This window comes from Halictus rubicundus, chromosome 13 (assembly GCF_050948215.1).
Source record: "Halictus rubicundus isolate RS-2024b chromosome 13, iyHalRubi1_principal, whole genome shotgun sequence".
Classification (NCBI taxonomy): domain Eukaryota; kingdom Metazoa; phylum Arthropoda; class Insecta; order Hymenoptera; family Halictidae; genus Halictus; species Halictus rubicundus.
Genome location: NC_135161.1, coordinates 3415825 through 3443500, shown reverse-complemented (window position 1 = coordinate 3443500; position 27676 = coordinate 3415825). Strand labels below are relative to the sequence as shown.

General features: G+C 36.6%; 1 protein-coding gene across 4 annotated transcripts in view; it reads right to left on the bottom strand.

The window, feature by feature from the left end:
• The window catches only part of LOC143360353 (neural-cadherin), a 522812-nt gene that overhangs the window by 7534 nt on the left and 487602 nt on the right, over positions 1-27676 (bottom strand). For all 4 annotated transcript variants that reach the window (XM_076799099.1, XM_076799100.1, XM_076799101.1 and 1 more), the window contains 18 exons: positions 18428-18571; positions 15493-15608; positions 14742-14906; positions 14345-14482; positions 13352-13538; positions 11571-11804; positions 9564-9736; positions 9301-9450; positions 8920-9225; positions 7426-7699; positions 7143-7351; positions 5514-5846; positions 4628-4834; positions 3436-3707; positions 2785-2990; positions 2215-2357; positions 1446-2057; positions 282-582 (listed from right to left, as the gene is read on the bottom strand). In XM_076799099.1, the coding sequence (XP_076655214.1) occupies positions 282-582; positions 1446-2057; positions 2215-2357; positions 2785-2990; positions 3436-3707; positions 4628-4834; positions 5514-5846; positions 7143-7351; positions 7426-7699; positions 8920-9225; positions 9301-9450; positions 9564-9736; positions 11571-11804; positions 13352-13538; positions 14345-14482; positions 14742-14906; positions 15493-15608; positions 18428-18571 (4170 nt within the window). The remainder of the gene's footprint in view (positions 1-281; positions 583-1445; positions 2058-2214; positions 2358-2784; positions 2991-3435; positions 3708-4627; positions 4835-5513; positions 5847-7142; positions 7352-7425; positions 7700-8919; positions 9226-9300; positions 9451-9563; positions 9737-11570; positions 11805-13351; positions 13539-14344; positions 14483-14741; positions 14907-15492; positions 15609-18427; positions 18572-27676) is intronic.

Here is a 27676-nt window from a genome sequence, read left to right as displayed (position 1 = left end):
GGGGCCGTTAAGCCAAGCGAAGCCAGCGAGAGGGGGCTCAACCCCACTATTAAGAGAGGAAGAAGTGGGGCGGAGTATAAATATTTGAGTAGACTATGCGGAAGTCTGATTAGAGACATAATTGTGTGCGAGATCGCAATTCCGTTACTTAACAGACATAGTAATTGTATATTGTATAAAATATAATACTTATAAAACATTCCAAGCGCAATTCCGTTACTTAACAGTTGCGTATTGCATATTGTGTATATTGTTGTGACATTGCATGGTAAAAGATTTACCTTTCTGGTAATCGGCATACACCTCGAATGTCCGAACGCCCGTGTATTCTGCTTTACCACTTGCGTAAACGCCTTCCTGCTTGTCAACTAGTAGCCACTGGTGGCCTTCAAAGGAGAAGGTTTCGTTGAACCTTCTTCCTTCGCCACCATCCAGTTCTAAAGTCGCAGCCGATCCGTACCTCGATACTCTGACGGTATGCCATTGTCCATCGTCAACAGCTATTGCGGTGAGCCAGATATCACGCTCCTCGGTCCTCAAACTATTCAAATTGTATCGGAAATGCAGCCTGCTATCCTTGATCTGCGAATTAAAATGTCGATTCAAACTTTGCTATCTGCTTTTAAGTTCAAAAATTTCTGTGACACATTTATTGTACAAAATTCAAAATGTTAATTATACCTTTTCGCTATAGTGCATTTTTATTTTGAAGAGAAACGATGGCTTAACTGTATTTCAGGAAATCAAAAATTTTTTACTTTTTTAAATGTAACCTTGTATATTTTGGCGTGAAAATGCCGAAAATCCAAGTTTCAATACTACGAGATCACTAGTTCAAAAGTTATACGTGTGTAAATATGTGCGACTTTAAGCGTTTTTGACAGGTAAGGGCGCCGCCATATTGGTATGTAGTGACTGTTACACGTCGTTTTTGATATATCGGTGCTCTACATTATCGACGGCGTGCTTGTGTAATGCCATCGGTCACTACATACCAATATGGCGGCGCCCATACCTGTCAAAATCGCTGAAAATCGTACATCTTAAAATCTACAGGATTTCATAATACAAGTTAAAATTTTCTGGTTTTCTGAGATAAAGTTAAACCGAAAATATGTTATACCATATGCCATAAATGAAGTGTTTTTTTAATGACTGAACATATATTGCTAACATTGCCATGATCTCTCAGTGTATTTGATAGAATATTGCAGAAAGGGATTTACGAATGCAACTAATCATTTTTTATGTATAATATTTACGGAAGAAAAAACACGATAAAGTTCGTAAAAAATTAAAAAATTATAATAGAGCGGAAATACTAAAATTGTAAGTGCTGTTCAATTAAGACCTGACTTATGAATCCTAAGTTGATTAAAGTACAATTCATAAAATCAATTTGAGACAGAATGATTTGAGAAATAGGCAGGGTATGGATCACTAACCTCCAAAATTGCATATTCTCTGTTATGTTGATCGCTAACTCTGAACAATTCACCATGAACCTCCCTGGTACGGAATCTTAATTGCACTTGAGTGGAATATTTGTCTGGCTCGAAGGATAGAGCATATTTAACATAGCTCTGTGGTTTGAACGTTGTTGGAATAGTGGGTGTCATGCATCCTGGACCAGTCCATCCTGGGTTGCATTGGCATCTAGCTTCTGTGAAGTTTCCCACGCAGGTCCCATGTTCCCAGCAACGGAAGGTGGATTCTTGGTTATTGCAGATTTCTTCAGTTTGAGGGCAACCGGCCACACTGTTTCTTGAGAGACCAGGATGGGCTAAGTCATAGAGCTTGCTATTGTGGAAGAGATTTTTTATGCAACCGTCGAAACCTTTTCCAACTGGCATGTGTTTCCATTTGTAATGAGTTGGATCAAATTGCTCGACGTATAAACCACCAATTTGAAGAGGTGCGTTCACATTTAGGTACTCATTAAATGGTGGTATGGTACCTTGTGCTTGGCAACTGGTATCATTGAATTCCGGTGGTGTGCCGTCTTCCGGCTCTGAGATGTCAGCAGATTTGCAGTAATCGATGATCAGCTTCACAGTCTGCGAAGTAGTATATTTTTCAGCAAACGGTTACAAATGGTGTGTCATGTAAAATCGCTATTTCGTCAATACCAATTTTCATCTTATTAGATTAGCTTGCAAAATTAAGCTCTAAAATATTTTCAAAATAGTTCCACAAATCAAAGATATGACTGACCTCTGTATTCCAAAAGATGTCAAGTCTATGCCATTCTCCATCATCCAATGTTCTTTTTGGTTTCACTTTCAGTTCCAGGGTTCCAGATCCGAAATCTATTAACAATCGGGGTATTCCACGCTCTAGCTCGACGGATATGAAATCTATAAGTTGAAAAATATTAATAGTTAGTAACACGAAGCATATAAAGATGTCCGTAGAAATAAATTAAAAAATTACTATTACTATTGATAAATAGCTGTAAAAAATAAATTATATAATTACAAAAAATAAAAAAAAATTGATGTAAGTATAACTTTCGAAGAATCAAAGATTACTTAGAGTTACTACTTTAATTGTTTATTTCTCCCCACATACATATCTATTATGTTGCAACCATTTGAAAGCAGATTACTTTTTATTGTTTCATCTTATTACTTTAACCATACGAAACGTTAATGTTGTTGTCACCTATATCCCGTTTTATTCTAATAATAACTTACACCAACCATAAAAAATATGCTAAAATTCTTGTACTATCCCAAAGTAATAAGAGAAAGTAAAATAAAATGACAATACATAATAACTTACCAGAAACCATAATTTCATCAGTTTCTGGAGGAACAATCGGCCCATTGTATAAAAGTAGACCATCAGGTTTTTTCGTAATGAACTCAAAGCTCAAGTGACTGTTATCACACATTTCCAAAGCAGGGTACCAAGCCCAACCGTTCCCACGAAAACTTCTCGCAGTTTGTTGACATCTTGGACCATTGTATCCAGCGGGACATTGACATCTGTGTATTAAAAAATATAATTAACTCCCAATCTACATAGGCGTACCTCAAAGCACACTACACCATGTTTTTCGAAAGGAAACTCCTAAGGGCCAACATTTGTTATAGTAGCTGTCTATTCCACCCTATTTTCGTAAATTATAAATGTAACGTTTACATTGCGTTACATTTAAGAGAACTTGGTCTGTCAAACGCGAACGGATTTATTACGTATCTAACATTTTATAAGTTTTATTTTCTTTTAACGAATGTAGTTATTTTCTAGCTTTGCAATTTTTAAGTTTTACACATTATGAACCGCATTTATAGATTATTTTCGTCGTTCAAGGATAAACTGTTGTATGCATTATAAACAGTTCGTGTATATCATGAGCGTGTGTGTGAGTCTTTGCTATCAGGGTTGATTGATAACTGTTGTTGAGTTAATAACAAAAAGAATACTCACGACAAACCAAATCGTCCTTCTACACAACGACCGCCATTGTAACATGGGCTACTTCGGCAAGACTCCCCTTTACTGAAATTTCGTGCTCCACATGTACACTCAGCAATCACATCTACCCTCACGCTAACAAGAGCAGTTTTGTTTGCGTTGACCATGTATGGTAAGCTGCTGATGTCCAGGGTATTTGTGCAACTACCTTCGCACATTTCGTTCTCATAATAACACTCGTCGATGCCCACCATTGTTATGTTAATTCCCACTTCTTTCTCGATCTAAGCAATACAAAGTAATAATTTATTTCAGAGAATTTTCAGTGGACTATTGGCATATCGTGGCCTGTTTTTTGCAAGGAAATTTTTCAAATATTCTCATAGTCATAGTAGCTGTCCACTTCACTACTATGTTCGAAGTATGACGTAACACGTTCAGGTGGACAGCTTTTATGACGATGAGCGTGAAATTTCTTCTGTTGAAAATAGAAATTAAATAGCATAACGGGGCAAACTTTTTAGCAGTGGTGACTGATTTTTATCGAATAAAATATGCAGGGCGTGTCACCTAACGTTTGCACCTCAAATATGTTTGTTGTTTTTAAAGATACGCAAAATGTCTTAAGGACAAAGTTTAATGGTACAATGGGGCTCACGCGATCTCATAAAAATATTTGCTCTTATGTTATTTTTTTCAGAGATCTCGAGGTCACCTCCATTTTTTTAACGGGACTACTCCCTTTTAAATACCTATAATGATAGTTCCTTTCATTAAGAATTCAGTAATTATAATTGCTCAAGGTCTGATTGCTCTGAAGGAATGTCGAACTCTGACAAGTACATCCCAGATGATATTGATAGATGCTGTGATGATACGCTCATGCATATCTTCAACTGTTGTTGGAGCATTCATCTGTACGCTATCTTTTAGCAAAAATAATCTTTTTAATTTTTACACGTTTCCTCCTTCTGTGACCTTGAGTGACCTTGAGTAATTATAGTCTCTGAATTCCTAATGAAAGGGACTATCATTGTAGGTGTTTAAAAGTAGGTGGTCCCGTTTAGAAAAATGAAGGTGACCTTGAGATTTCTCGTACAAAATACGCCTTTATACATTTAGTTAGAGACACCGTTAAGTATTAGGTAGATTTCATGAGCTCGCTATTAAAAATTAAATTTTACAGTGAAAATCAGAAGATTACCTCCTCGCGGTGCATCAACACGATTCCATTCAACCTCACAGGTTTGTAATATGGTGACCCATGGGCTGCAAATCTGACGTCCGTTAACGGTGGATGCATTCTGCGTAATTGAACGCTAAATACATCAACGTTGTCTCTGTCGATGCTTAATAGATGAGCCAATTTCTCCCGGAACAGTTCTGCTTTGCTTCGTGACAGGGACTGAGACTGAAAAATGTGAAAGGTTAGTCTTCGCCGGTTAAAAATTGTAGCAGAAGGAATTAAGCTTTTAATCTGTTAGGTGATGAAATTATTTGTCTAGATCTAAAACTGAATTTTGAAAGAGTTCTCAGTATACATCGTGGTTGTAGTATACGTTCTTGGATGGAAACTCGACTTTGCTCATAACGCAATGTCTAACACTATTCATTAAAATTTTGTATTTGGAATAATTTGGACCGCAAATTACTATAACTGTACAAGAAATTTATTTAAGAATTATGGCGGCTGCTGAATACCATTTTAGACATTTAGTGGGCGACACCTTGCCAATACAGAAATTTTTAACTGTTAATCACTAATCGCTAAACTTTAAACACGCATAACTTATGAACCAGTGAAATCCTAACATTAAAACTTGGATTTTTGACATTTTCTCATGAAAATCTACAGAATTATATTAAAAAAGTTAAAAATTTCTGGGTTGCCAAGGTGAAGTTTAACCGGTTAGTGTTTCGAATAAGGACGAATACTGAAGACTAGCGCTTGAATAAATCGTATCATTAAGGATCAGAATTTGATGGTGGAGGTGGCAGAAAAAAATGCGGACAGATTTGAGTACGTGGTCAGAAATAAACAGGCTGCTGACTGAAAATAAATTAATATAATTAATAAATGACTCATTTACCTTATAATCCCAGACACGAATGAAGTCTTCATCGGTTATGCCAGATATTCGAACAGATCCAGAATTTAATACTGCTTCGTGAGGAATAGTTTTAACGGTAACAGTTACGTTTGCGGGTACGTCCGTTTGTGTATGCTTCCGATCGAATACCCTGAACTTCAAATGGTATTTACCATCGGCCGTTCCTGATATCATATAGATCATACCAGTATCTTGATCCAATCTAAATTGATCGTGTTCTAGGCTTTCCCAGAAGAATTTTTTATCCGGTAAATCCCAATCGTCCAAATCGTAGACGTATACTCTGCCTATCTCGGTGTCTGGTGATTGTCCCTGGTGCAATAATTTTGTTTATAGTTGAAATTGATTTAGGTTTATTTCCGACTTAATATATGTAAAGATTTTTTAACACTATTTTCCACATGTAGCGGGCAAATTCGATCATTTCACCATCGGAACGTGAATTGATTTAATATTTTACAAATTTTTTTAATTTGAAGGAATTTAATTTTGTTAATAAACGATTGATTGATTACATGTCGATTTAGTGTAATTTTTATAAAAATAGACAAAATCCATTTTAAAAATAACGTAACGATGCAATGTAATCAATTTCACAAAGATTTATTAAGTTCAAATCAATATTATTTATTCAGTTATAGTAGACCCTGGACGTTCAAACACAACCCAATAAGTAGTCTGCTCTTGATTTGCCATGAATGTTCCACCAGAAACTTGTCTACAAATTCCGACCCACCCGTTTCCTAGTTAGGCCCGGTATTTGAATACAGAGTTTACAAATGCAATTCCATGCCAAATCCGTGCCAAAGCGAGGCCAAACCTTGCCCTCGTGAAGAGGGCAGGTCGGTCGCACTAAGAGCGAACCTAACCTTGCTCTAAGAATAAATGTCGAGCAAAATCGTTATTGACCTTATTTTAAGATTAGTAGATATTTAAATGATTGAAAACACATGAAACTTAAAATTGTATAATTTAGAAGTTTAAATAAAATTCCGTTTCCCTCTTATAGCAAGTTTACTCCGATTTTGCCCGATATTTACTCTTAGAGCAAGATTAGGTTCTTTTTACGGGGGCAATGTTTGGATTCGATTTGGCATGAAATTGCGCCCGCAAACTTTGCACTCAAATACCGTGCCATCTGTTTCCGTATTAGGCTCAGAATATGTGGACAAGTTTTGATGGCAAATTCAGAGCAAATAGGGACCAAAATGACCCATTTTGCTCGCAAAGTACGATTACAAACATTGATCTGACTGGACATCTATCCCAGATGACCGTTCGATTTTTGAGTTGTTCGAACATCGAATTACATTATCCCGTTTGAAATAATGTCAACTTAACTAAATTTTAGAGGTCGGACCTCGAGTAAGAGTCGAAATTACGAACATTCTTTTGGTTTTCTTTCTTCTTATTTCGCACTTTGCTTTAAAATCGTTCGAACCTCGAGAGTTTACTTCAGGGTATTTCAAAATAATTCCCCATTCATTTATTTAATATCTTCCATCTGATTTTCGCATGGCATATAAATCTCTTTTTGCAAATTTCAAGTGAGATGTAATATAGAATTAAATTTTCATCGAGCGTTTAAGGAGCTTTTGAAATACATACTGCGTAATTATATACAAAAATGTCTTTCGATCCAGGCTGCATTTTGTTATCGTTAGTGTCCCCGATAATAACTGTTAAGGTACTGGTCCCAGACATAGAAGGAGCACCGTCATCCTTAATAACGATCGGTATCAAATATTCCTTTTGTTGTTCTCTATCAAATGTTCGTAACGAAGATACAATGGCCATACCATCTCCGTTTGCCCCCTCTGCAGGAAGAAAAAGCCGATGTTTGTTAAGGGAATTATCAAATTATGAATAGTAGTATCATTAGGAGACTTACTTATGTCGCTCTCAACTTTGAAACTGGCTCGAATGACGTCGTCTGCCTTCGTATCCATTCTGAAAGTAAACGGGGATCCGTTGCTCTTTGATCGGTCATCGTCGTCGGTCGCTGAAATTTCCACGACTTTCTTCGGTTGTAAATGCTCTTGCAGCACTGGCCGATAATCTTTCAAAAATCTCGGTGGATTGTCATTTATGTCCTGGACGATCACGGTCAATGTAGCCGTCGCGGTTTTCGGCGGGATACCGTCATCGATAGCTAAGATTTTCACCTGTAATCATTTTTGGAAAAATTTAGAAAAGTCGAACATTTGATGAATCAATCGTTCTTTTTGGCGTTCTATTTGAATCATGTTATTAAAATGATTAATTCAGATTAACTGTAAAAAGTTCTAGTAACATAAATCTGATATGTAGTATGATATGTATCTGTATGTAGTAATAGTTTGTCACAGCAGCTGTGTAGAATAAGTAATAATTACGTAACGTAAGAGTAAATAGAAATGAAAATATGTGAAATAAAATAAATTAATCATCAATAAATCACGGTCATCACGTGGAAGCTAACACTGCCATAATAACCCAGTCAGCCAAGTTCCGCCAACATTGCGCAAGATTACCGCAACACGACTGCGGTTGGTTACCCATCTCTTTCCGCAACCTAGCGCAATATTGGCAGCAGAGCCTGCTAACGGCAGAATTTTATCCGATGCCACCATCTAGCGACGATTTTAATAACTCGCTAGTCAATCTACAATTTCTACACTTTTAATTTCTCCGATAGAGGGCGCGCATATAAAATTATAGCCCTAGGTTTGAAGGGGATTAACAGCCACTATTTGAATTATAATACATACATTGTAGTAAAAATTGCTAAAAATCTGAATAAATACATCTTTGTTTTTCTGTAAAGTAAAAAAAAATAGTCGCTCTTAGTGCCTTTTAAACATTTAGATGTATAATTGTATATGCGCGTCCACGTATATCGTTGCAACTGATATGGCAGGAGTTGTAGTTACTAAAATCATCACTAGATGGTGTAACAGATATTTGATGGCGAAGGAGACGCTACATCAGCCGTCCGCAGCAAATCTGCTGCCTGCGTCTCCTAGCAGACTCTGCTGATTCTCTGCCATTATACCAGGTTTGGCTGATTGGGTACTACTTGACCGACTACTTCAAGAAACAAACAAAACACATCGTATAGTTGCGTTCAAATTGGTAACGTTTGCGACGCGGCACTTCGTATTGATGATAAGTATACATATATTTTGTCATTGTACAAAAGGCTATAACCGGGTTTGGGGGTCAATTTCGCCCCCGGCCTAATTATAATCGAGTGTGCAACCATTCGATATCCTACCAAAAAAGAAAAGTTGATTTTAAACCAAAGGATTAGATTTAGGTTAAGTTGTGAATTAAAAGAATAGTAAGTACATTAATCGGTAAAAGAAAATTTTAAAATATATGTATTGCAGTATTGTATTTTTACCTGATGTCGTGGGGTCTCTTCACGATCTAAACTCCTCTGGATCGATACTGTACCGTTTTCATTGATCGAGAACTGCCGCTTGCGATCAGAAGATCTGTCGATTGAATAATACACTTTACTCTTCCCACCCTGATCAGGATCGGTAGCTGTAAATGTTTCAAGGGTGTTTCCAATAGGAGTGTTTTCTAACACAGTAGCCTCGATATTGGCTTTTTCAAATTGTGGTTGATTATCGTTTATATCGCGTAATTTCACTACTACCCATGAATAGGCAACGTGATATTTATCGTTGTCGTTATCTTCACCCTGAAAAACAGCGTTGGCAATAGTGGAAATTTATTTTTCAATTTGTCAGGCATCGGTCAACTTTAAATGTCGTACCTTATCGTTGACCTGTATCCTAAATCTAAAACCGTTGCTTTGCAATTGATCTTCGTAATCCAACGATTGTACAATCTTTAGAGATCCTGTGCCGTCATTGTTTCTCACCATGGTGAACTTGTCGGCACCGTACCCACTGTTCTCTATTACCTATTAGAATGAATAACAATTACTATCACTATACCGGACCAAAAATTATTCTTTCTTATCAAGTTATATTTATTCTCATTCAAGTATTTTTAGGGGTTATTATAGTAGAGAACCTTGTATTGGAACTTGTTGGTTTCATCTTCATCGTGAACGGTGACCGTAAGAATTGGCATTTCAGGCAAATCTGGACCTTCTGTTTCGTCCACTTCGGTCAACCATTCCTCCTTTGTAAATTGCGGGGGCATATCGTTTATATCTTTCACTCGTATAGATGCTGTCCCCGTCCCTAAAAAGGAGAGAGAAACATTTGATTAATTCTGTGTAATGTCTACAGTCTATAGCATACACAAACAAATGTCGCTATTCTTAGTTTACAATATATCATTTATTAAACTAAGTTTTCACAAACAATGTTATTAAACAACACCTCAATAATAAATTGATCAATCTTCTTCAAATTTTACACACATACGAAATAGAGATTCCTTTATCTTGTGAACTAAAATGATGCAGAAAAAATTTGTTTAAACAGAAATAGATTAAAATTGAAATTTCTTCAAACAATAAGAAAAAATGATCGTCGATTGACAAGATAAAGGGGTCTCTAATTTATATGCGTGTAAAATTTGAAGAAGATTCACCAAGTCATTACTCAGTAATAATTCCACTCTGTTATTTATAAAAATAACGAAAAATGTACAGAAAATTTTAAAACGATTAGCTTATTATAGATAAAGTGTAGTATTTTTTATTTCAGAATATAATAGTATACAGGGTGTCCCACATAACACTTTTCACTATTTTTCAAGTACTTGCGATAATCTGACAAACAAATATTTGAAACAAAAGTTGATCAGTTTTCGATTGGCCATACATTGCAATTATAAAAGTTCAGAAAAATTATTTTTTAGTATGGTCGTCACCTTCATTTTTTTAAATGGCACTTATTTTTTACTTAACAGTATTATAGAGACTATTATCAAGGCGCATTCAACGACCTAGCATACTATGACCTTCGGATGACCTTGAAGGCAAAGAAATGAAACTGTCAACAAAAGATGACAGTCTGCTTGAATGGGTGATAATAACTCTGTCTTGGCCACCACGATCCCCTGATTTGTTACCACTTATAATTTATGCTGTTCCAATACAAAAGTAAGAAACATTTAAAGCAGCGAATTCGTACAGCACATGCGAAGAACTTCGCTACGACAGTATCGTAGGAGCAACTAATGCAAACTTACTACGTAGAACGGAATTGTATCTACAACAACATGGACCACATTTCGAACATTTGATGTGACTTTTTTACGAAATCGTTTGCATTCATTGAGTCAAGGTTCCCCAATTGAATATAATTTCGACTCTTAACAATAAACACAAGTTATTATCACCCATTCAAGCAGACTGTCATTTCTTATTGAAATTTTCATTTCTTTGCCTTCAAGGTCATCCGAAGGTTATGGTATGCTAGGTCGTTGGATGCGTCTTGATACGGGCTATAATACTGTTAAGTCAAAAATACAAAGTGCCATTTAAAGAAATGAAGGGGACCTTAATAATACTAAAAAATTTGTCTCGAACTTTTTTTATTGCAATGTATAACCAATCGAAAACTGATCAACTTTTGTTGAAAATATTTGTTTGTCAGATTATCGCAAGTACTTGAAAAATCGTGAGAAGTGTTACGTGGGACACCTTGTATATTATATTGTATAAAATTGCCGTTCGAAAAGCTTTTCAAAATGATTGCATCCAATATTTGTTTTGCTTTCTTTTTCTCCGTGATCGCAGACTAAGGATACAAATGCAGGCTACTTCGGTGAAATACATATCGACACAGAACTTGCGACAACAATATGAGATAGCTACTGCACGTTGGTATAGACTGTGCGCAACTGTGTTTTTCGGGATTGGGCAACTGAATAATCGCTACTGAGCTTCTGCTCGAATTCTGCACGGACGATTATTATTGTCTAGTTAATATTATACTTTCTAATAATTTTATGAAATATGCGAAGAGAAATATAATTTGATGCGACCAAACAAAAAAGGGAAAATACTAATTGCGATAATCTATTCAAATAAATTGGCAATTTTTAATTTTTTGTTTTACTCACCCTTTAACCCCCCTCCATCCACCGCGACAACCTGTATAGAATAATCTGGTGTACGTTCTCTATCTAAACAGCACACCGCAGTCTTAATTACGCCAGTTTCCGGTTCGATTTCGAAAATCGGAGAACCAGTCTCTTCTTCGATAACATTCTTCTCAATCGAATAAACTAGCTTAGCATTCGTACTTTCGTTCGGATCGTCATAGTCAACTGCTGTCATTGTCATCACCACCATTCCTGAAACAAACATCAAGGAGAAGGGATCGTAAATTGCTCGTGACTAAACAAGAGGAGGTCAACCGCGGTAGATTTCATTTCAAAATCCATCATTGTATGTAAATAAAGCAACGCCTCTTTCAGTAACAAATTGTTACGTTCATTTCATCTTCTACTGCAACCATTTTTTTCTCTTGATATATATTTTGCAACAGTTTATTCTAGCGGCTTTTCCTAATTTTGCCTACTTCAGTCCACTTAGTTTCTCGAAATCTCCAGTTTAACAATGAAACAAAGGATCAATACGGAACCTCGAAAAAGTAGAATATTTTTAGTTATTTTATTTGAAAAAAGTGTAGAATATATTTTATTATTTTGCGAATATTATTGCAATTAGTTTTGTTTATGATGCTTAACAAAATGTTTGCTTAAAATCTAAACGAAATATTTATCTTTCGTCTTTTTGGTAGGCATAACCTAAAACTCGAAACCAAGATTTTTGAATTACCAGTGCTATTATGAACTCAGTTAGCCAAATGCTGTTTCAAGCACCGCAGTGTTTGCGCCACACTTTGTGAGCAGAAGACTTGCCCATTTGGTACGAAACGGTTTCGTACTTCTGCGTAGAGCAGAATTTGGTCCCCATTTTGTATGAATTTGGCATCAAAAATTGTCGACAAATTCCTAGTCAAATTCGGATACAGATGGATCGCAAATTGAGGGCAAAATTTGCAGGCAAAATTCCATGCCAAATTGGAGCCAAACCTTGGTTTCGTTCAGCTTCGTTATAGAGGGCAGGTCCGTCGCTCTAAGAGCAGACGTAACCTTGTTCTAATATTAAATATCAGGAAAAATTGAAGTATATCTTCTTGTAGAGTGGAAAAAGGTATTTTATTGAAGTTTTTAAAACCCTGTTCGCGAGAGTGCTGCATAAACTCCACAATGCGCCGTGAAAGACAAAGCGTCATAAAAAATGTGTTATAAAAGATAAAATATGGGTATAAATGTGTTTTACTCCGATTTTGCCCGATGTTTACTTTCAGAACAAGGTTAGGTTCCCTCTTAGTGCGACCGACCTGCCCTCTATAACGAAGCTGAACAAAGCCAACGTTTGGCTTCAATTTGGCATGGAATTTTGGCTGCAGACTTTGCACTCAAATGCCGAGCCTAATGCGGGAACATATGGATAGGAATTTGGAGACAAATTTTGGTGCCATATTCAAAGCAAATTCATTACTGGGAAGCTACTAATACAGACTCTCCCTGATTGACTTCTCGTTTTAGTGATAAACTAAAGCTCTTCAAACAAAAACTGTGAAATAGCCAAAGTGTGGGAAAGCCGCCAATGTAAAAACTTTCATGTTTCCTATAAACGTTATAATTAGAAATTGTTTTCTAATACCCCTGCTTTATTTGAAAAGATCGTGTCTATTGGTAACAAGTATTATTATAGAATAAGACAAGCTTTAACTGCAATTGAACAACACGCTTTCCAATTTTTACACAAAGGCTGTAGTGCAATATAACACCAAAATGTGTTTAGTCAGTATCAATTGATATAATGGTACCTGCTGTGCCATTTTCTGTTACATTGCCAAAGTAAACTCCTTGAGGGAACGTTGGGGCGTTGTCGTTAATATCCTTCAAGTTCACCTGGACATCAGCATATCCGACCAGACCTTCGCCTCCTTCATCTTGAGCAAACACAGTGAATCGCCACTGAGGTCTTCCATTTGGCTGATCCCTATCCAATGGCTGAAAAAATACAATAGGAACTTGTATGTTTATATAGCCAACAGCGTGAAAAAAATTTTTATAAAATATAGAACTAAGAGTCTACATTCCTGCCGCCAAAATAATATAAGAATTTGGTTGGTCGTGGATTTTCGTATGCGTGGTCGGACGCATCTCCCTCCCCTCCCCCTAAAACCTAATCCCAACTCACTCTCAATTTTTTAAAGTAACTAGGACAAAAATCCACGTTTCCAACCGTTATTTAAATATTTTATATTTTTTTCTCACTCCAAACAATTGAGAGTGACTTAGGATTAGGTCGTGGGGAAGGGGAAGGAAGAGGGCTAGCCATTAGGCTGGCCCGACCATGCATGTGAAAATCTTGTGATTTTTTATCCCTATGATTAGCTATAATTATAATGACTGTATGTTAATTTTGACACAGGAATTTTGACTAAACAAATTTTTCTCGTGATTTCAGTGAAAAAACGAAACACCCTGTATACGAGTATACAATAACTTCTTCGAACTAAATTATAATTATCATGAACAGGACGTTTCTTTTCAAATTTTCCATGGCAGTCACTATACATTATACTATAGTCTGCAGTATAGCATACAATACAAATTACAGTAATGTATGATTTTTATAACAAAGATATAAAATGTTTTTCTTGGTTGTTGACGCTTTACTTTGAAGAATATTGTTCGATAATGGATAGGATAATAGAATATAAGAGGATGTGGATAGAAGGAGACAAAATAACACAAATTGGAAGTTTATAATAGATTGTTAGCTTGTGACATATATTGTGAACGATACGAACCTGTAGAACATAAATTTCTCCGCTGGTACGGTTAATGTCGAATTTACTATTTGCTGGATTATCAGGATCGATTCCCTGACCCGTTAAGAAGTAAACAATACTTTGTTCTCTGTCCTGGTCGCCATCAGTAGCTGAGACCTGTGAGAAAAAAGAAGAAAATCAAAATGTTTAAGTCATCGATCTTCGGGTTTTGTATTTATTTAGATAATTAATTATTATATTTTAAGTTATGAAATTTTCTTATTTTCATACAAACGTATTGGATTTATGAATATTGACAATATTTAAAAGTTTTTGATACCATTTGATGATGTTTCTTTATTCGTTAACTGTTTTCTATTGGCTTTTAAAATGAAATTAGGCAGTATAAATTGTGGCATGGATAGAGTTTAGTTACCCCTAGGACACGTTTAGGCAGCATCCTGTCATCTTCCTCGGTGATCTGCGCACCGTAATTTGGTCGCTCGAAGACGGGCGGATTGTCATTTACATCTTTCACGTTTATCACCACCTTTGTATGATTTTCTTTCAAGTTATCCGAAGCAGTAAGACGAAGCTCGTACTGTGAGATTAAAAAGATATAAGCGTATAATAGCTGCTAAGTTGTAACAGATAGAATTGAAAATTATTTCTGGTTTTGTTACGTACAATAAGATCCCATAATAAAAAATATAAGTTTCCATTTGAAAAAACAAAGTTGACCTTCAAATGACCTTGAAAACGCCACCCAAATAAAAAACTGATACTTCCCCCTTCTTTCCCCCGAGAAATCCTTGGACACGTGTTTTAAACTTTTTTAATATCTTTCATACTTTTCGAGATATTTGGCTGGAAAGTTTTCGAATGAACACCCTGTATAATGCGGGTGGTAGAATACCGATGGTAGATTCGACCGCATATAATTAAAATCTTGTTAAAGCAACGGCACATGAAGCGACGGGAATAATGATACAATAAACACGAAAGTTTTTCGCACTATCTTATACAGAGTTCTATTGGGGTTTCATATCCTACTATAAAGCGAGTAGTAACACGGTTAAAAAGGATTAACCAACGGAACGTGTTCTTAATTCTTTTTGTCAGTGTTACAGTATTTCGTTTCGTTACTATCTTTTTGTTCAGTCAGACCGATGTATTAAAGTACTAACCCGTCTTCTCGTCTCATAATCCAATGCACCTGCGACGTAAATGGCCCCAGTCATATTCTTCACAGCGAACGCGCCGCCTACGTTACCGCTTGTAATCTCGTATCGAATACGCGAGGCTGTAAAACACAGAAAAACATTTCTTGAGATGGGCACCAATTGAAAGAGCTTTTTGCTTGTTCGGTCGCGTCACGTCGCCGCGAATCCGACTTCCGCAAAATGTCTTCAATTTCTATTCTTAACGGCGAAAGATACCTTGCTCTGGTTGAATCGCAAACGATATCCTCTTTGGTTTAAATGATGGATATTAAATTTCTACGTCCGTCGTTTCACGCGTAAATGACGTTTCATTACAGGATTACAAGTTACGGAGCTCGGATTCCGTTGGAGTATATTCTGTCAAATTTCGCCCAGCAGTTTGCTCTTTGTGCAAATTGTAACGAAATTTTATTTTTACGTTGTAATTTATGTTAACAGAGAAACAGTCTTCGCTATTGTAATACTATAATATTATGTATAAATAAGAAAAGGGTTCACGTTAACAACTTTCTATGTAAACCTTTAGGAAAAAGCTACGGAATGCAACATTTGCTTGATATAGTTGTAATATTCTCAACTAACAATCTGTCGGCAACCGTCTATGTATAAGGTTATACCTAAATAACAACTTTGTCCTATACTTTTGAATAGAACACAACTAGATGACAGACTACTGTTAACAAAAGTGTCTTACTATTGCCATTGTTATAGCACTAGAGAGCAGTAGGTTAACATTTAATTGGTTCATATAGCTTTTCTGAAATTCTTTCTTATTTACAACTATTCCAACTAATTATCTATCCATTGTTTAACAAAAACCTAATATATTATGAATTATGAAAAAATTGTTGAATGTTATTTTCGAAGCACTTTGTTCATTAAAGAAAGAAGAAAGATTACTTTATTTGTCGACAAACGTTTAGAATTTTAACTGGGAGTTGTTTACGACCTTGTTGAATTAATCAACAAGTCTTCCAGTTGTTATTTTGATGATTCCTCAGCGATTACTTCGAGGCACGTTTGATTCTGAATCCTTTGGTTATTCGTTAAACTAGTTATTTCCACTTTGAAATGTTCCCGATGAACATTTTCCCGGGGAACGTGCTCGATCATAAATAGCGGAGAAATTAGTTTAGACCGAACTCCTTTCACTGGCAGAACGACAGGTTCGAAGTCGCGGAACCGAGGCCGTTAAACGAGTTTTATTAGAATGTGAGGACCTTTCGAACGTTGAAGTTCTTAATTGTAGGCCGCCAGATAAATATGTTCCGTGACTACGTAGGCATGGCCGTCCAGTATTTCAACTTCCGTAAACTGTTTACGCGTCTTGGAATACTTCCCAAGACCTGCAGAGAGACGGATGGATTTTGTTACTCGACGGAACTCGTTCCCCGGTTAAGGACACGAAACTTCGACCTGTGATCAAGTCATTACGCGGAACAGAGCGAAAACACATTGCCGACGAAGTTTGTTCAATTGTCGATAACTCGTTTATTCAACTGGAATTTTTCGTGCTATGCAGTTACACAACCATAGAATACTTTGGCCCAGCCGTTTCGTTTATGTCTACAAATTGGATTTATCGATTTCATTCCATTGCTGCGTCTTCTTCGACAATTAATATTCGAAATAATACATAACAGCACTTCGTCGCTGAGATAATGTGTAGGGATTTACAAGTACATAGAGGAAACTGGGACACGTTGATATGTTATCTTGTTCATAATTTTTCTAATTCATATTCGAAATAATTGTTTACTTACACGTATACTGAAATATACGCCAGTGTCTTTGCCACAAGGAATTAAATGTTAGGCTTAACTTTACTTCAGAAAACCAGAAATTTTTTACTTTTTTTCATGTTATCCTGTAGATTTTGACAAGAAAATGCCGAAAATCCAAGTTTCAATCCCAGGAGATTACTAATTCAAAAGTTATACGTGTGTAAGATGTGTCATTTTCTGCGTTTTTGACCGGTAAGGGGGCGCCGCCATGTTGACATGCAGTGACCGTCGCGCGACGCTTAACGTGCGGAGCCGCCAGATACCGTGCATCAGTTGATGGATTTTACAGTGGAAGATCCATTTATTTCCGGCGTGGTTCTACTATTGCCGTCAGATGATTGTCGACCGTTTCATCAAAATCCAATTGGTGTTGGGTTTGTGTGAGTTCTGGTCGGGAGAGGGGGGGGGGGGCGAAGCTCCCAGCCACGCAAGCGATTAAGAATTGCAAGTTATGATATATTTAAAACTTTTTTTTTATTCGTGTGTGTGGAAAACATATTTCCTCTCAAATATCGGTGCTCTACGTTATTGGCATTAGCGCGTGTTTGCCATCTAGCGACTCACTACATATCAACATGGCGGCACCTTTACCAGTCAAAAACGCTGAATATCGCACATCTTTACACACGCATAACTTTTGAACTAGTAATCTCCTAGGATTGAAACTTGGATTTTCGGCATTTTCTCGCCAAAATCTTCAAGATTCCATAACAAAAGTTAAAAATTTCTGGTTTCCTGAGATAAAGTTTAACGAAATGTTAATTTAATTACGATGATACATACACAGTTTCTTGATGTGCTGAAATACCCACGTTTTTGTAAAATTTGCGTGGAAAGTACCACTTTCTTCAGTATTTAAATACAAATAATCAATATCATGTTTCTACAATGGTCTATTTTTCAGAAGAACCTTCATATTGCTGCTTTGAAGTGAGTTAACGGAAAATGGTGTTTGAAATACCAAAACTCAAATAAAAGCGAACAATTAGTCTTCTGACGTATGAACCAGTGAAATGTTACTATCGATACAAAATAACCTTGCTTAACTTTTTAGCTAGCCATCAGAACGAAAGAAGTATTATACATATGTAACGGCTTCATTCAGATCCACTTACACTCGTCGTGATCCTTGGCGGTGACAGTGAGAACCGTATGCTGAATGTCCTCATTTTCGTCTACTTCAGCCTCGTAGAGGGTTTTGTCAAAGTAAGGCGGATTGTCGTTCTTGTCAGCTATTCCAATACGGATGAATTTCGTTACTGTAACAAACGGAAAAAATCATTGTGTTAGTACTTCCAATTTGGGAATCGTCTGTCGTAACATCGAATAATCAGTGAATCTAGGTTCCGCGAAATTCTTTTGAAACATATAAAGCTTTCTAGATTTCATTCCAACGTACGTCCTGAAAGTAGAAAATCAATTTTCTTTCTTTTTTCAAACCATGTCAAAGCTTTACATTTTGTTACGGACGAGATAGGCGTGGTTTAGTATATTTGAAATGTAACATCATGTTGTTTCCTCGTACGATTAATTCGCAGCTATTAACACTTTACTTTCTGGCAATTTTCAAATAGCTAAGAAACTTTTTAAAATCGAAGTTGCGCAGTTGGGAATTTCCCAGTAAATTTTTCAAAAGCAATAACGTTGTCATTAATAGTAGATTTATCGGACCTGTCATTTTAATGGCAGATTCTAATATTTTCAATTAACGAGTATTGAGATTGTAAAGATGCATCCACGAGGAATTATTTAACAAATTCATTTCTTTGGGTGTATATTATTTAAAAATGGCTACAAATTTTGATAGATACATTCATGTTGTTTTTATAAACTAATTATAAACTAACTAATAACATTTTTAGTGCTCCGTAAACCTAGTGTTAATGATTTAACAAGTTCTCTTCTGAAATTATCATTTAAAAGAAGATTATTGAGCTTCTTCTTCATATAGCTCAGCCATTAAATAGCCTGTTGTGAATAGAGGCAGGTTATGCGTGAACGAAGGATGGTTTGTAATTTCACGGCAATAATCGATTGTAGACTAACCGGTGGCTGTTTCATCACCGGGTGTCACTTAGAAAGAGACCCGTGAACTATTCAAGACACGTTTTGAACGTTTCATTCAAGACAGTGTTGCGAAGATTTAATCAATCCCTTCCATTCATACAATTGTTACACAGAGAAGATAATATAATTTCTAGAAATTCTATCTCTTCGAAATGAACAATAATCATTTTACAACTTTATAAACGAGGTTATCGTAGGTTTATAATATAAAAATAAACATAAACGACACTAAATACTGACAATTGACATTTAGAGTGAAGGGGGGGGGGGGAAGCTGTACAGTGCCATATGCTTGTCGACAGAGCACATTAGTTGCATCTCCATTTTCAGGGAAGTAGGATTCACGTGGCCCTGGCTAGGCTGGCAGAACGCGTAATCGGCGAGACGCTTTGTTCGAAATACCTATGCACTGTTAATAGGTGGATTATTAAGATGGATTCCCGCGTCAATTTAGCGGATGTCGGAATGCTTACTGCTGCAGGCAATTTGCTACGGTTTGTCTAGGCACCGGCAGTATCTTCAGAGAAACCTGAAGTTTAATTTTCCTGATTCTCTTTGCGCGATAAATACTTGGTAGATCACTGATTCGCGCTTGTCCGCTTCAGCGTCAACGCTAGAAGATTCCGAATCAATCGAAAAATTAATTTTATCTCAAAAACAATTCATGTTACTCCACATTTGTCATCGAAATGCAATGTTACACAAACGAAATTGGAGCATTTCAACAGATGTCTAAACGAACGTCTCGATACAAAAGAAATCTTGCAGAAATAAAAAATAAAAAATAATTTCCATTTCATTACTTTTGTGAGTTCATTTCTGTCTAGAAGTACTAATTTTTATATAATTAATGTGTATATGCGTTACACCTTTTCGTACAATTAAATTACAATGCATATATTAAGAGTTGTGGTTTCAGGGCCAAGAATAGTCACGTGACTTTTGCAGAGTCAGCAGGAGGATAACTGCTGTACAATTTCCGTTTACAGCCTTCAATCCGAAGATACAAGAGTACATGTCTCTATAGTAAAAATTATGATAGTTTGTGATTTGGTATGTAAAATAAAGTATATACATGAAAAAATTAATTATTTTTTATTTTTCTATTGTGGAAAATTCGTTAATTTCTTTTTAAATATATTAGTTATATTGTTAAATTTCATTTTTTGTCAAGAATTACCTATGTATATACATTAATAACCAAATTTAGAGAAGTGCCCAAAAATAGGCCATTTGTTCGCGCTGAGCGCCTCGGTGATTAGCACCGCGTCACGCTGTTACTTGGCGCCACCTTCTTTAGCTACTAATAAAATAATAGACGACATATAACCCAGTGGTATTGTTCAAAATACTATACACGTTTATACACTTACACTTCCACAAAACAAGCCAGAATTCCTTTCTTCGCACGCCAGGTACCAGGTGTACTATCTTTAATTATGCATAATTATTGTTAAATGGCAAAAAGAAAAAAAAATCCTAAAACACGTATCCCCTATTTTAGAAAAAGTTCAAAGATCACATATCCGAGTTTACATTAAAATGTACTAACAATAAATGAGAGAAACTGCAAAAAAATCAAATTCTTAATATATTGTTTACACAACAAATTTTTATCAAAATTTTCTCGCGCGACTACATTTCCCATTAGAAGACACACAGTTTAAAAAAAAATTTAATATTTTCGACCTCTGGTTTCCGGGATATTTTGTTTTGACCCTCAACTTTGGGGGCTGTTTTCACCCTTTCAAAGTGGATGGTTGCCGATAAAAAATAACACGTCAAATATTTTTCGAAGAACTATATCTCACATAAGTTGCATCAAAATTGGCTTGTATCAACTGAATGTTAGTTCTTGTTAGTTCTGGAATTATTTTTGGTATTCTGTGATTAAAGGAGTGTTGGAGATCGCTTCGCGTCATTGCCGCTAAACTAACGCCGCGATGTGTTGTTTGGTTGTTCCTTTCTATGCACTGCAATTGTTTTCCTATAGCAACGGGACTTCGGAATATTAAACTTAAATGTACAAACGACAATAAATAATTTTTTGAGAATTTTTCGCCCAAGAAAAATAGTCCCAATTTAAAGTTTTCCAACCTGTGGGTTCGACGAGCCCCCACGCCCCCCCCCCCTCTGGAGTGCTAGGGTTAAGGTTAAACGTGCACTAGTACGGCCCGGCTATGACCACGACCACGACCATGGTTGGGCGTTTTAACAAAAGGCCGCGTTTTTACTTGGCCGCAATTAGTGCGCGTTGGTGCATTTATGGTCGTGTTAAATTGGTTGCCATGCAGCCAGCCGTGGTCGTGGTCGTGGCCAGGCCGTGCTAGTGCGTGTTTAGCCTAAGGAGGAAATGTTCGAATTTTCAGGTTTTCCGTGAGTGCGTACGACCATGTGGCTACGGGCCACATGACTAGGTGTGACTCGTGGCTGCTTGAGTTGGGAGGATGACCACGTGTTCTCGATTATTGTTCCGTCCTCAACGGAGTTTCTAAAGTGCCTTTTCCTGGCATTTTTCGAAACGGCTTATTAAGATTCTTTTATTAGGTCCTTTCAATTGAAACTAGCTTACAAATACAAAATAATCGTTTTAGTGTAATAAGACAATATCCATTCTTCAAATGGACATTGCCCCCTTTTATAACACTAGCTCTTATTATCTGGAAAATTAAATTTTCCAAATCAATGGCGTCGAACATTCCGACGATAAAATCATTAGGACACTTGCGAACAATAGGACATTAGGCCTCTCCTCAGTGACCCAAGGTTTATGACGATGGCCCTGCTCACGTTTCACTTCGGTCCCCTGCTTGGGGTACCTGACGTACCTGCATTCGTATACATTATCGCGTTTCCCTCTCCATTCAGCCACTGGCCAATCAGCCGCTAGTCATTCACGATCAAGTACATAAAAGTCCGTTTTCAAATAAGTTAGTTAGTTAGCTCAGTCACTTCGACATAAGCAATTCTAAGCTCACCAACTCCGTTTTTCTGTGTCAGTCTTTCGACTCTTGTCAAGACAAGTAGAACATTCGTATCGATCCACCGCTTTAAACGATCTACGATACACTTCTAACCACTCGCTTCGTAATTGCGTGATTGTAAATTGAACCTTCCTCTTTCGAATGAGTCCATTCCCAGCGAAAAGCATTCTCATATAAGGACGAAAAGTTGAGGCACGTAAAACCATTTTTCGCCTATTTTTGTCGGTAACGTGGTCACTCTACCTTATCGCGAATCTACGGAGTCTAGGCTCTTAAGTGCTACATTATTGTTTCAGTACGAAGTAGATTTTTTATTAGCATTAGCTTTATTATGGATTTCAAGCAATGTTTCTACGAATAGCTTCAACGTAGAACAATCACAATTTATAGTTTGTAATAATTTGAATAATAACACGCTGACAAATGTCACGTTTTTTGCTATATTTAACTGTTGCTTTTCATTCTCGTCACTTTTTTGAACTAAAGGATTGTTAAGTAAACAGAACATATGCACATTTCCTGTCACTAGAGTCCATAACCGTTTCGCTTCAACTCCGACTGTTTCATCCGGTCACTAAATTGTCGATTGTCTTTTTCTAATTTATGGATTCCTCTTCGGTATCGCTTTTAATAGAGGGGGTACGTAAAGTGAGAAAGTACAGCCAATTACGGAGAACAGTACGTAAGAATTGACGAAAACTCGTACCTTTTTCGATTGCATGTAGATACTTGCGACGGTGGTTAAAGGCCGTTATAGACGAATAGACGGATAAAGGGATAAACAAATGGACGGATGGAAGGATAGACGGATAGGCGGATAGGCGGATAGACGGATAGGCGGATAGACGGATAGATGGATAATGAGATAGACGTTGTTCCGTGGTTCCGATGGATCGTGTGGGGACAGGATTTGCTGGCTTGCAATTTTGCAGGACGGTGCCAAATCGTGACGACTCTTAGTTTAAATAATTTCATTTAAATTCTCTATAAATACTATGTTCCAATACACAATGTTCCAATACACTACTGACGCTTCAATATCGCAATGAACAATTCAGAATTGGTCAATTTGGTTTCCTAAAAGTCCAATCTAGGAATATACGGTCTCCAAAGTGCCTATTTGTACGTTAATGTGGAGTAATTTGTAATATTCGGCGGCATACTGCCTGTCACGAGGCGTCTGAAACTGCACCTCGCGGTTCCGACATTTTTCACTGTTAGCGCCACTGTCGCTGTCAGGTCCAATTACGGAGCCAAGCTCCGTAATCCACGATAAAGTAGAGTAACCAAGTTACCGACAAAATTAGGCGAAAAATGGTTTTACGTGCCTCAACTTTTCGTCCTTATATGAGAATATTTTTCGCTGGGAAAGGGCTCATTCGAAAGAGGGCGGTTCAATCTAGCGCGCGCTGGTCATGAGCTGACGAGATTATGCAGATATTTGGTAATATAAGCGTTAGAAGTAGGTAAAAAATTGATGATGTACATGCCACGGAATACAAGCATTTTTATGCCATTGGATGAGTTTTCTGGATGAAATCGAGATTAGTTCGCGCTAGAAAATATCTCCAGCTACAAATTGAGCTATATTTTGTCTTGATTCTCTACGAAATAAAGCCAAAAACTTGAAACACGTTTCTGGCGTCAGAATTCATGATATCGATAATATAGAGCAAAAAATGTGACAAGTTTAGTCAGAGACTTCAGACTCGTCGGATCAGGACTAAGACGGAGCTGAAGTCAGTGGCTGAAGGCTGTGAACGGAAATTATACAGCAGTTACCGACCTGCTGACTCTGAAAAAGTCACGCGACTACCCTTGGCCCTTAAATCTGGTCATTTTCTGATTGAGTAAGCTAAGGAAGATGAATTGCTGTCCCTTAACGGTAGCGCGAAGAAAGGGTATCTTCTTGCAGTACGCTGTGGGGAAAGCTCCGAAAAGATGTTGTGTTATGAGTTTTCTCTGGTACAGACGGCTTCGAAACAATCACATTACTTTATTTTGTAACACCTGCATGAGACCTTCAAACTTTCTCTAATTAGAAAAATAGAATACTTCTGCACTAAAGTCGACATTTGGCAGACACTCGTTCGAGAGTCTCGTCTTATCATCATGAAACCATAGATAAACTATAATGATCGAAAAGTGAAAGGAATAATGTCTTCGAGGCCTAGAAAAAGTACGATTCGCGAATAGGTAAAATCAATTTCTGCTCTTTCCCTTGTTCACGACTCAACGACAGCGTGACGCTGACACTACGTTCTGTGCGGCTTATCGCCGAATGTGAGCAGCCGCGGTTTGATTGGCTCGTGTTTTTCGTTAATAACTCGAAAACAAATCTATCCAGCGCAAAATGACAATGGAAAGTGGTGCTTAGTTCCACCTCAGGAATCACCCCTTTCTCGATACTTTTTGAGATACCCTGCATGCACACGGAAATCGTAGTTCAACTTGGGTGGAAGTGTTTCTACATGTAAAAATAAATAAGAAAAAAAAAAAAGGAATCACATTTTTGTTTTTCGATGTAAAGGGTTTGGTATCTCGTATACGATAATGTTACGGCGCAGAGTCGATAATTGCTAGTCTAGAAAATGATCGCTTTGCTGTAAAAGAATGATTCGGCGGTGCACAATAGCCTCTTGAATGTCTACGATAATAAGCGCACGTGGACGATCGGCGTACAAAGTTCTGACCCGTCTCTCTGCATTATAGTTTTGATTCTCGGATATGGTTGCCAGCCTTCGTGTATTTGAGGTTACTTCGGTTTAATTTCCGTCCGGAATTCAGAAAAAAAAAAAGAAACGGAGGAACCACGTTAACGTTTGTGCCGGGAACGACGTGGAAGCTGGACCGTGGAATTAATTATGCTGGTAGGTCGTTCCGCAGTGATTACTCTTTCCAACCAGCAAAACCGCCCGGTCCGAGTCTCAACAGTTCGGGGGTTTTCTTTCTCCGATTGATTCGCGACCCACTTTCTCTCGAACGTAATTCTTAATGCACGGCTTTCAACAATTTATCGCCTAACCAGAAGCGGTAGGAATGGTGGTATGGTGCCGAGCCGTCGGTATCGCAAAGAACGCGGAGGCAGACTTGGGCAAAATTTCGAGAAAAAATATTTAAAATACTATTTTAAATAGTATAATTTAATGTGGTTCAACTAAAGTACTACTTTAAATAGAACGAAAAATTTCGGCAAATAAAATATTTTTATTTTGATAATCAGATATATAAAATAAAATATTGTACTGTTGTATTTCAAATATTTCCTTATAATGAAAACAAGTTGAGCAAATAGTTAATATTATAAATTATAATTTTTAACATAAGAAACAATAATAGTTAAGAAAGTATTATTTGTAGCTTAATTACGAATATTTGCATGTAACATGTTGATAAACAGACGACAATGTCGTGATAACATTACACGCAACAAAATATCAGAAAAGTATAAGTTACTATCAACTATTTGAAATACTATTTTACATCCTACAAAATCCTACAAGTCCTACAAAATAAGTCTCACTATTTTCAATATTTTCCAAATAAAATACTATTTTTAAATAGTATTTCAGAAACCTTTTCTTATAAATAAAATAATTTATTCGCATGATTATAGGTATCCTTTAAAAATAAAATAAACTATTTACTATTTTCTATTTCAAATACTATTTTGCCCAAAAAATGAAACATGCGTAAGAAAATTTGCTTTCTGTACACGGAAAAGTGGTTCTTCGACCTATGCCTGATGTTGGTAAAAGTTGAAAATTACGTTTCATTTTTAAAATGCAAACGAAATAGTTTGGCGAGATGTGTCAGACCGGAAATGGTATTCACACGGCAGTCGTATCTCGGGCCGCTGAGCGTAATAGGAATTCGTGCGATTATATCAACGTGTTCTACTACTGTACTAATCCATTATCAACTATTAGATGGTACAATGACAGACTAGAGTGCAGTATCTCTTAACATGCAATAATATTTCTCTGTGACACGAGATAAAGTGGAAACTATGCTATGGGTCTTATTTTTTTTATCATTTTAAAATTCTATTAAAATTGGTTATAGAAATATGTAAACGTATAATATGTCTTTGAATATAAACGATAAAGAAATTATTATTTGTTTTATTTAATTTTTTCCTTGGGTGTTCGTAAATCCCCCATTCTTCCCTTATATACTACTTAGAATTAGAAATGACTACTAATTATTATTGTACTATGGGACTCTGATAACCTGACAACCGCGATAGCCATAACAATGTAATCAAATCAAGTATACGCGTATAGTCACAGAGGCTTTTATGGAATTTCTAATGATTACGGCCAATGGAACGCAGTAAACATATCGGCATCAGCCATATTGGTCAAATAAATACACCGCCAGCACTATAGGTATATAATATAAAATTTAACGGTGGTACGTGGGACAGTGATAAATTTTCACAGAAACCAGCGTTAACTTTTAACGGGGCGGCAATCCATATGGGGGATATCTAAATGGCCGGTGCGTCATGACTATCTATCTATTCAGAGCGGTAGATGTTTAAAAAGAGTTACGGCCAACCGTTCGCAAAATTTACAGTGTATACGAGTCACTTCATTACGAGCAAAATGCATACCAGTCGGTATGTGTACACATTTACGTATTCTAAAAGGGAAAAAAGGATTGTATGGAGAACATGGCCAGGGATATAATGCACAAATCGTGAAGCAACAATAAACGTCAATTTGTTGTATTTTCAATATTTTTCTAGAAACAAAGGTGACCTTCATTTTATTAAATGGAATGCTACATATTACGTTTTAAGTCATATGAAAACGGACATTGAGACGAGTTCAACAGTAGTTGAACTATCAGTAGTATACTATGGTCTTCAGGGTCATACAAGGGCAGAAATAAAAGAAACAGATTTAACATTTTGTAATATTGTATTTACTAGTATGACCCTAAAGACCATAGTATACTACATGGTTGAACTCGTCTCAATGTCCGTTTTCATATGACGTAAACAGATATGTAGCATTCCATTTAATAAAATGAAGGTCACCTTTGTTTCTAGAAAAATATTAAAAATACAAAAGATACGCTATCATATTGCTAGTAAAATATAATACAACTACCTCCTCTTCAGTTACTATCTCCGCGACAGTTTTCTAAATGTCTGCATCACCTTATTATCACCCGTAAACCATGTTAGAGTCGTCTTAACACCTACTCTTTAGTTAGTTCTAGAAACAGCGAAATCGGAGAACTTACAATTAGCACCTACCTACTGTGTAAACTTTGAAATGTCTTTAAACTAAGAGCGGTATC